Consider the following 11,441-nt stretch of genomic DNA (forward strand, 5'->3'; position numbering starts at 1 on the left):
TCTGAACTTCCCCATCTGTGAAGCAGCCTTGTTTTACAGTGAGGCTGAATCAATTAATGCTTTCTAAAAGCTTTGATGGAAGGAGCAGAATATTATCACTTGCAGTGGAGTGATGCTAGCTAAAAATGTCTTTAGCAATGTAACACATGGATTTTAAAATCACTATCAGAGGGCTGGACCACCAAGGCTGGGTCATCATCAGCATAATTATGGCACGTAGCGTTGCAGCCTCCAATCTCAATTTTAGACAGACAAGTGAGAAACCAGAGGCTGATCTTCACCTCTCATGAGAACAGCATTTGACAGAAGTCACAAAGGCAGAAGAGACTGTTAAGTACCTGTGGTAAGGAAAGTGTGATTAAGATAAGAAGAGAAACACCAACAAAGCATCACCATTGATGGAAAAGGGAGTGAAAGCTTAGCCAGATCTACTGGAAAAAAGCTTGTGCATGTTTCTTGAGGCTTGCGCAGGGCATGCCAGTACAGGACTGCTGCAACCATATGTTGCAGTTGAAGTAGGAGAAAATAAGATAACCCCCTTGATCTGGAACGGCAGGTGGTAATTTCTTGATTAGCTTCTAACTACTCAAGGATAAACTCAAGCCATTTCTGTTACAATTGAAAAAGCACATGAGGAAATAGAAAATGGTATGGTATGGTATGCTGGTACGTTTTGAAAATACTCAGTGGAATCAGGACAGTGCTTTTATGCCCAGATGTAAAGAACGTTTAGAATAAACTCCAATTAAATTTCAAATTACAGGCTGAAGTCATTGCTTAAAAACATCCTTTGCATCCAACTTTCAGTTAAATGCCTCTTCACATCACTTTGACAGCGTAAAGAAGTATTAAATCCAGTTTAAATCCAATTTCTATTTCAAGGACATTTTACACTGGCAGAGTGGAAAATGAGAATGAGGTGCCATGCCTTGGGAAGTGCTTTAGTGATTAAGTTGAAAAACTTTTACAGGTCTTTTCAACTAATTAGATCACAGTTTTCATCTAGGTCATCTAATGGTTAAGAACTAAAACACAAGTGCCTACAAACCAGCATAAGAAACCTAAGTGTAAAAGATGGGTGATCTGGACTGTATCATGGAGAGAAAAAGACCTACCATTTTTGAACATAAAGGGGTGAGGAGTATCAGTGGCATACCACAAGTTCTAGCTATAAGCTACGTACGGAGGACAAGTCAGGCTGTAAGGATGGGGGAATAGCTGTGTGTGTGTGTGTGTGTGTGTGTGTGTGTGTGTTTGTGTCTGTCTGTCTGTCTGTCTGTGAGAAATCCCATGGATAGTCTGTGGAAATGAAACATTTGGGAGGGAGAGGCATAATGCAGACCCATGCGTGTAGAGTCAGCGTATATCACGAAGTACACATACAATAGCAGGAGCAAAGTACTGATTTCTGGATCAGCACAGTGGTGGTGAAGTTGGAGTGGAAAAAGAACAGGAAGGCAACAAAAAGACTGGTGCAGCAGTAACCTCATATTAGTTCAATGAAAGCTGCACTGCAACAGTGTCCAGAGAACATGCAGTTTTCTATCCTAATCTAAACAACGTTTGACTTAGTCCTGTCAAGGACTAAAAATTGTGTCTGAACCCCTGAGAAATGGTTACCACATAAATAATTTCAGCTTCATTGCAGGAGAGAAATACATGAAGAAGCCCTACTCTCTGGGATACTAAACTTCAAGAAGGGGATTTTTTTAAAAGAGGAAGTAACTTAGAAACTCCCTGCTTGAAGTTAGGAAATTAAAATCCATAGAATCAGCATGGAGGCTTAAGAATGTGAAAGAGTCAAAGAAGATTTGCATTCCCAAGGCTAAACATGGGAAGCAGAAGCAAGAAAATAAATGGGGTGGCTAAGCAGAAAGGTACAAGAGAAAACACAGGCCAAATAAAAGAGCTAATCTTAAAAGGCTGCAAAATAAAAAATGAAAATTAAAAGTTGCTACTAAATATTCTGAAGAAAAAATTTACCAAAAAGACAAATAAAACTGCCGAAAGAAGCATAATTTTAAGTAAATAAACAAATACAGGCTTCCTATAACAACCTGGCTACAAAAAAAACATAAACAGGGAAACTGAAGATATTTCCAGAAGGTCTGCTCATTTGGGGAGTGTTAATTTGGCTATACCAAAAGTAGATTAATTTTGGCCAGAAATGTCATGTGAGTTGTAAGGCCAAGGGAAGAAAAGCAGAGCCACTAGTCTATACTCTGGAAGGTGATGGGTAAAATACTTGTTCTGGGGACTCATCTTTACTAAAGCTCTAATAACAATTATACACCAAAACCACACCAAAGACAAGGGTGCTTTGGTCCCAACTACACTACAAAGAGTTGAAATGAAGTTCCTGCAAGAAATCCCAAATGCTAATGCACCTCAATTCTTCTCAGCTCTCAAAGCTGAGGCATCAGCAGTAATTGCATAAAAACCACCAGGATATGCCAGGGTGGCGCTGATGATGTATTGACCGGTGTTTTTCCCACTGAACCATGAGGGAACAAAGCCACAGCACAGACCTGCAGGGACCCTCCAGGTGGAGAGATCATATTTTAGATGAAATGTAAACCTGAGTTTCTGACTAGCTGTACTCACTTAAGGCCAGATTTAAGATTTACTGAAATATTCACAAGAGGATAATAATAGCTTTTATATGACAGTCAAATAACGCTTTGGATAATGGCATCGCATCTTCCTAAAATCTGCCCCAAGCTCCAATGAAGCCGGTACACTTCCACTCCCTGTTGACAACATTTGCACAGTATTGAAATACTGGTTAATAGTTCCATTTTGGAAGTAAGTTAGTTTCACTTTAGAGTGAAGCCTTTACCTATGTAAATATGTGTGTTTAGAGAACCTCCATAAGGAAAGGCACTCTCTGATAAACAGAATCAAAAACTGAGGGGTTTCGTTTAATCATTGCTAGCTGAGGACAGTGTCAGCCTGGCATCCTCTCTTCTTCCGAGCTCAGCAAAGGGGCTGCAGCCTGTTCTTGCAGGCAACACTTTCTGTGCCTTTGCTAACTTCCAAATGGATTTTTCTAAGTAGCTTATTTTGCATATCTGAAATCCATAGAAATTAGCAAAATATATCCTTTCTGTAAGTGCAACACCTGCCATATGCCTCTCCCCAGCTGTCCCCACAGCTTCCGTTTGGGTGCTGAATACAATTTAGAGTCTTGATTGCCTATGAATCCCTCACAGGTTTTCAGTTCTATATATTCTAGTGGTCACTGCAGTCCCTGTGTTTTAACCTCCAGCTGAGGTCAACTGAGATTGAACTGACCTTAAACATTTTCACTTGGGTCACAGAATTTGATGTGGATGGCTCTCTGCTCTGAAATATTTTCCCACTTCAGTCCAGCAAAGCTGGAATGTATTACGTTTCAAGTCATAAGGTAAATATCTAGTTCACTATGCTCTCTGGGAAAGGAATTGACTTCACGTGAACAAGAATGAAGTCCTTTTTCTCTTTTCTCTGCCAGTTGGAGACTATTTCAGCAACGCTATTTCAGCAACACTTTGATGTGGCTTCATGTATCATATTTTTAGTAACGAAATGCTCCTATATTTAAAGCTTAGTTACACTGCATTACTTAAAATTGATGTGTCACGCTCATGTCACAAAGGTAGATTGCTATTAAAAGCAACAGAAAATATTGGTCAGTAGAAGTATGTTTTTTGACTAATTCTGAAATATGGAACTTGTGTTTTGGGAAAAATCAGTTAAGTGAATACAGTCGGAACAGGAATTTCTCTATTCATTTTAATAAGCATAAAAGTAATGAATGATTGGGTCCTTAGATGACAATCATTTAAGTTCGTCTTTCTCTATGTAAGTCTTTGTATATCTATTTCTGCTACTTTTTTTGTGTTTCAGTAGGCATGCCAGCACTTGTCTGAGGATTCCTTACCAGAGGAGTGCACAGAACTGCAACTTTCTGAAGATTTTTTTTTAATCTTTAGACATTTTATGTTTATCTTATATTCACATAGCTTCCTTATAATGCCATCTCCATATTAATATATTATTTGTCTCATTTCTTTCAGCTTAACTACAGTTTGATATATACTCCTTAGCTTCTAATAGTGGATCTGTTGCCTTGGCCTACATAATCATTCCTTTTTCTGAAAAAATACTTAACCTTTTTGTTACTTGTTTCAGAGACTGAGTTCTACTCTTCAAAAAACAAACAGACAAAAAGCTGTGTTGTTTAAAAGAGGAGAGAATGAAATGGCAAGATGTTACAGCTCATTCTCAAGAAAAATATCTGCAAAACTATAAAAGAAAAAATGTGGCTTTATGCAAGATCTGATTAGGAATTTATGATATGGACCAACGAACTCATCTTTGTCATTTATCTCTGTAAACCTGTGAGATTTCTTGGGAGATAGTTAGCCAAATGAGGGGCTGAGATGAATCAGTGGATATAATTTATTTAGACTTTAAAAAGGCTTTTGATGATAAAGTCCTTAGCAAGAGGCTATTAAGGAAAGTTAGTAACCATATGGTGAAAGATAAAGTCCTGCCATGGATTAAAAAGTGGTTAAGAGATAAGATAAAAAGACTGGAAATAAATGGATAATTCTCCCCGGAAAGAGGTTAATAGCAAGGTGCCCCTTCATTACTGTGACTAGCAATCGATATCTTGGTTCACCTGCTTTTGCAGATCATTAATAGTAAGATACATAGCTTGCAGATAAAAATATTCATTAGGATTGAAGTTAAAGGGTGTTTGGGCAACTCAAGGGTAGATGATATTCGCCAGAGATAGTAAGTGCAAAGAAATGTGTTTGGAAGGAAGGGTTTAACTTACAGATACCGGCATGTTCCAAAGGAGCTGCGGTTTCTGTGGACAGCTTACTGAAGGCATCTGTTAATACGCATTGTGAAGAAGAGAAGAGAACCGGACACAGTGGCTCCGTTGTGTGGGGCTCCCAGGAACAAAGCAGTTCATGGTAGCAAGTAAATTCAGACTGGCAGAGCCCATTAAGGTCTGTGGGGAACAACTTTGCACTGCCAGGGAGATGACTACCTGACTAGAGATCGCCAAGAATTTTTGGACTAACTGTTGGGAACTTTTAATCAGAAAATATGGATTCATCAAGACAGAAATTTAGTATGGAAATGTACTAGGTCTGATTAACTTCTATGGGAAAAGTTTCTGAAGAATGGGATGGAATGGAGAGGAAAAGAGAAGAAAGTATTTTTGTCAGAAGGAACGTGTGTGTTCAAGACACATATCTCAGCTCAACAGCCCAATAGTTAGGGTCAATATAGGCAGCTATAGATCTTGGATCAAACCCTTGCTTGGTCTGGCATCTTGAGTATTCTTGGAGCAGAGACTTGGATCCTACTTTTTCCATGTGTCCTGACCACTGGGCTATCAAGTTGATCTCTCTCTCAAATAATAATAAATATTTACAGTGAGTGGATTATCCAACAGGAGAGAGTGAGAGACTCTCTTGAAGGATGGCCAAAGACACTGCTGGACAGCATTCAAAATTGGGATGCAACCACCATCAGAAAATAAGGACTCATATTCAAGTTCCCACTCTGCTTCAGAGCAGGGATACAAATTTGGCTCTTTGCAGCTTAGGCAAGTGCTCTGATCACTACTGAGCTCCTGGCTATGCTGGTACTCAAATAAATATATACATCTTTTATATCAGGAAACTGGAATCATTGACATTTTTGCAATATGAGAAGAACATTTGTTGCACAGCTCTATCTTTCAATATATCATCTGACCTTATGCACTGGACAATGAGAAGGAAACGTCCCCCAGCCAGCAATATAGTATTGTATGGCCTGATGCATTAAAACAGCTTGCATCTTCCTCAAAGTATTCAGTCCTGGGCACAGTAAGAAGTTACTACTACAGTAGTTACCTACTCTGTTACCTAGTAGTTATTTACAGTAGTTCTGTAATAGGTGCCAGTTTCAGCATGGTAGTTTCTGCAGTTCTAAGACTCTCAAAATAAACATGGTTATAGCAGATATATTGAAGTACGCAAAGACAGAAGACTGGGTTATGGATAAGACTACAATTGTTTCTTGAGCCCTCATACAAAACCTGGGTAAATTTGGTTTGTGCAGAAGATCTTAAAGGTTTGGGGAGGATTAAAAGAATCCTATATTCGGGCTATTCACTGGAAAGAAATGCCTAAGTAGTTCGCTATTGCTATATGGATTGATGGATTGTAGTACTAACCACAATGTATGCACACACTAGAAGAGTTTAAACTGCAGATTCAAACTAAAGTAAATCTCAATACAATATATACCCTAAAACTTCATATATGATGATACAGAGGGACATATCAAGTGACAGCATCAGATGCTGAAATGTTTCACACAGAAAAAAAATTAGCTATCGTATTTGTCCTCTTTTCATGCAACCATCTCTCTAATTTTTTCTGCCCCATCTTTTGCATCTGGACAGCGCTCAGTGAGCTGATCCAAAAGGCTAGCTAATTTCTTCAACTCAAGTATCAGTCACTGAATTTGACTTCAAAAGTAAGACATTAAAATCGTGAGCCCATTTAGGGAAAGGCAGGTGGGAATAGCATTTATTCTGCACTTACCTGAGTTCTGCCAAAGCTCTGTCATCAGTTCAAAAAATGACAAAAATTCTGCTCGATTATTCTAAACAAAATAGATTTCTTGCCTCCTATCTGAATTTCAGTCAAGAATTTTATGTGGGAAACACGCAGGAAATATTGGGGAAAAGAATTTGTAATAATATTCTGCAACATTCATTTCTGGGCAATGCCAAGAAAGCCCAGTGGGAATGAAAACACAGAAACTTAATAACAAAACACTTCAAACCAAAATGCTTATTATATTAGAGTTTCAAATGTTTTTGTTAGTTCTTATTTACCCAGAAGCAGTTTGCCCACACTTAATTCAAACTGATGTATATGATTTTCTGTTTCACTGCTGGGCAGGCTGACAGTTTGACTGTTTACCTGATCTGTGTTTAGGAACTGACCTGGTTTTAGTCTATGGTTTAAGACTAGAGGTGAACCTTTTCACACAGTCAATTCACAGGCTATTACTGTAGAAACATTTCTGTACATCTTCACTGCCACAGCACTGCAACTTCACCCCTTTAGAGCACCTCTTACGAAAAGCTCTCAAAGAGCACAATTCTTTAACTCTTCCTCATGCTCAGGATCAAACTAAAACCAATTGGCAAGCAGGAAAGAAACGTTACAACATCCAGCTGAATTTGTGTCCCCACCATGATGCACAGTGAGGACAAGTTTGCTCACTCGCAGTAACACAAAGCACTGGTAGAAACTAGGAACACAACAGACCCCAGGGTCCTTGTTCCGTACCTCAAGCTGTCCTCTGAAGTCAATGTGACTTACTAAAACCACTATGAAAATACTCCATAGAGCAGATTTGATGACACCAGAGCAAGAAAAGAATAGCCACATCCTGCAGAAACACCTTTCCCTCCTCGAATGGAGGCAGCTGGAGTTTAAGGCAGAAAAATGCTGCCCAGGGTTTGTTCCACTGGACTGCCTCCATGCCTGCTGGCAGACACTGGAAGACACTCAAATCCTGCGGGGAGAGTGGAGTCTCATAAGGGTGTGAGAATGGAGGCACTGGTGGAGTCTGGGACTCATGGATCTCCCGGAGGAGCCGCCAGGTCTCCCAGCCGTCCGCTCTGAAGCGTGCTTGCCCTGCACAACAGGCAAAGAGCCACATCCTTACTAGGCTTCTCACTATGGTCTCCCCAGCTGGATGCTTCTGAGCAGCCCATCCTGGGAGAGCTGCTGGCACAGAACTGACTGTCCCGGAAGCATCACTTGCTGCCAGGGAGAGGGTCGATCCCCCTCGCATGCCCTCCTGCTGACACGCTGCCTTGTGCGGGGGGCACAGCACTGCCAGCAAACTCGTGACAGGTCTGGGGGACTGTGCCACCGGGCTGCAGAATAACGTGATTCCACATGGGCAGATCGCCTGCTCTGTGGAAGTGATTTCTCTCAAAATGTTAATGCTAAGAAATAAAAAATTAAAGGATCATCACAATGAAAAGAGGATATAATCCTGCATGTAGCAGTTTTAGTACTTGCCACCCACACAGAAGAACTTAACTCTGTAAGTGTATTTGAACTCTGATCGTCATGTTTGGATAGAATATGTTTTTTTACATCCCATCCAGCATGTCTTATTATGCATATCTAGAACTAGTTATTTTTCACAGAGACCATGTTGAGGTATTAAAAAGATGGGGAATATATTTCTAATGACTATGTTTTTAAAGAAGCATAGGCTGACTCCCAATAGTGAAGTCACGACAGATACTGCTGTACATCTCAAATAAAAACTGCACATGAAATTTTCATCACTAATCACATACATTTTTTCCTGACCAATGAAGAACTATGTTGTCCCTGTGTTCTATATTTGCTGCACACATTGGACTGACTTAATACACAATTTTCTGATCACTTTAGTAAGCCTACCAGAGGAACAGGTAAATATTTTACTATGCAAGTTTCATGAAATCTGCTAAATAATAGAATACACAAATATTACAAATACATGGGCAGTATTTGTTTTATTTATGTTCTTGAATTACTTGAATTAGCATTTCCAAGGATAATGTGGTGTTTTAAAGATTAATGAGTAATAAATTTACTTTTTTCCAGTACATATGAAAAATCTTTACTAAATCTCATTTAGGGATTCCAGGAACTTTTAATATGTTTTATCTTAACAAAATCATCTTAAATATTTCCCAATTTTAGAATTCCAGAAATGGAATTTAATTGGCAAAACATATTTTTAAATTATTTCACTTAGTTTAAAAAATGTCCACAGGTACCTTTATTTTTCATAAAGAATTAACTCCCAAATGGTTAAGATTTTACTTTCAGCGACAGCTGTAATAAAGAGTTCAAGAATTCTGAGTCCTGGTTGTGTATTTAAAATTCTCAGCTAACAAGCAGGAGAGAGGCTGCTAGGAATGCTTACAGATGTCTGATTTCACAAGGTTTGTGTGTGGGGGGGTAATTTTGGGGTAAAGTGCTTTAGTCTAATGTTATTTATTATTTACGGAAGTTGTTTGTCATTTAAGACATGAAGCGACCACTCCCCCAAATGAAAGAATCAAGTTACAATCCATTATTTCATTTTTGATTGTTTTTCTTTGTAATAGGTGGGAAAGTGGATCCTGGATAAAAGTCCTGCCCAAGACAAGACTCCAAACTGAAGACTCCAATTATCTATAAATCACTTGTATTTCCTGCAGAGAAAGAGAAGAGGGAGGGAGGAGAGAGACAGACAGAAAAACAGAGACAGAGGATATGCCAAATAAAATATTCGATACCTGTCCTAAACCCAATTTCTCTCAAGAGCAGCCAGGAGTTACCTGATATCTCGAAACCAAGTCTAGAAGAAACATTTGTTGTTACTGGTTTAATATTGAAATAAAATAACTTTCTTTTACTTGTTTCATTAGTATAAAATGTGTGACATCTCACATATTTCTGAGGTGATGGCACTATATATTCTGATTTATTAAAGGTTACTATCCAGCCTACATTCTAACAAATACGGAGATACGATTGCTAATGACTGTGTTATGTTTTTCAAAGGTTTTTAGAATCATTTCTCTAGTTTTAAAACTGAGAAATACAAGTACATTTACTATGCAAACTGACTGTGATACTAGCAAATATCATCCCCTGAACACTCCTAAAGCATATTCTATAATGAAAACAGCAACAAACAAAATTCATGCCAAGTGCTATTTGCACAGTATCATTGCTCCCAAAGTGTAATACCACACAACATCAAATAACCACCTACTTTATTTATTTAAGCTAACTTCAAATAAATTATATACAAGAAATTATATGCATCTTTTAATTTGCATATCACAGTTTTCATTAAAATGTAATGAAATCTAAAACAGTTGAGTTTCCTCTGAAACAATCTTCTAGAACATGGAATAGCTGTAACAAATTAGAGGATAAATTAGTTTTGGCACCTGCTTAAAAAAGAGAAAAGATGAAAAGCTTTTAAAGTGATGATATGGAGGAAAATATTACACTGCATTGGCCAAAATGAGTTTCCTATCAGCTCTAAAGCTCCTGATGTTGTATTTCCAGTAGATAAAAATGTTATCACCTTCTTCCAGTGTTGATGTGCTTTATTTTCCTATTAAGTTACTCAGTAATTAGAAACAAAGTCTGACACATTGTAATCTGTTCATACAATACATTTGAAACTTCTCCAGAAGAAATGAAAACATTCCTTAGTTACAGATACTAAGGATGCAAAGACTCAAAACATAAAAACGAATTTAAAAATTCAAATTGCATTCACAAACAAATAACTGTTCTTAAAGCCCATTTTAGTTTACAAAAACAATTCAGTCCTGTAATATACCATAGAAATCCAGCAGATTTTTCTACATAGACCCGATGGCACGATTCTTAATCCTCTCTTTAAGAAAATAAGTCTTAAAGGTTAGTCGGAAAACATATGCCCTCTTACAATGTCGTTCAAGGGTATATTCAAATATCAAGGAAGTTAGTAAAGAGACCTGTTCCAGAGCTGTAACAACAACCTGGTAGTATTAAGAGTCCTCTAGGAATTGTAAAAGAGTCCCTTGGGCACACAGGGTAATTCAAGAAAGAAAACATTTTTATTTTCTGATTGAGAAATTGAGGTATGTATAGTAACTTCCTCTGATTTATATCAAAAGCAATTGAAGCACATTAGGAAACTACTGATTTTGCACTGAAAATAAACTCCAGCAGCTCTGTAAAAAATAACACATTTAAAGAGCAGGAAAGTGACAAAGCCAGTCTCAACAAATCTCATTTGCTTTTCCATTATCCAGTGTCTTTTTCAGATGATTACAAGGCTAAAACAATCTGTTTTCTTTATTACAGATTCAAGGCAGATTTTTCTCTCTCCACTCAAGTTGGTTAGGGCAGATCAGACCTGATTTTAAGCAAAATCCCTCCTCTGGAGGGAAAGCCCTGAATCCCCTGTCAGAACAAACGAGCACAACTTACCTTGGTATATTTGATTTCCAGGTTGAGAGCGGGAGAAGGCAGCAGATGCAGAGATGCCATCAGAGCTGCAGGATCTGCCTTCACCTCCCCTGGCATCTCAATTTTACTGGAAGTCATAGTCTCGGGGGGCGGGGGGGTTTATAGCACAGCCGAGCCCCCCGCTCTGACCTGAGGGGGCTGTGTTGTGTTTGGGGCTTTTTTTTTTTTTTTTCCTCCCCTCCTCCAAAGACCAGCGCTGAAGATGTTGCTCCCGTCCGCTGTATATAGGCAGGTGTCAAGCCGGGGCTCTTCTTATTGGACATGGGGGCAGAGGCAGGGGGGCAGGTCCGTCCTACCTAGGGCGAGAGCAGCACAGCCCGCTCACACGCCGCCGCCGCCGCCGCCGCC

General features: G+C 38.8%; 1 protein-coding gene across 1 annotated transcript in view; it reads right to left on the reverse strand.

Moving 5' to 3' along the window:
* ALDH1A2 (aldehyde dehydrogenase 1 family member A2) overlaps nucleotides 1–11,226 on the reverse strand; it is a 58,547-nt gene extending 47,321 nt beyond the window's left edge. Inside the window, exon 1 of the mRNA XM_026060906.1 lies at nucleotides 11,055–11,226. Coding sequence (XP_025916691.1) covers nucleotides 11,055–11,171 — 117 coding nt within the window. The 5' untranslated portion in view covers nucleotides 11,172–11,226. The remainder of the gene's footprint in view (nucleotides 1–11,054) is intronic.
* Nucleotides 11,227–11,441: the final 215 nt, after the last annotated feature.

Source organism: Apteryx rowi, unplaced genomic scaffold, assembly GCF_003343035.1.
Source record: "Apteryx rowi isolate R43461 unplaced genomic scaffold, aptRow1 scaffold_172, whole genome shotgun sequence".
NCBI lineage: Eukaryota > Metazoa > Chordata > Aves > Apterygiformes > Apterygidae > Apteryx > Apteryx rowi.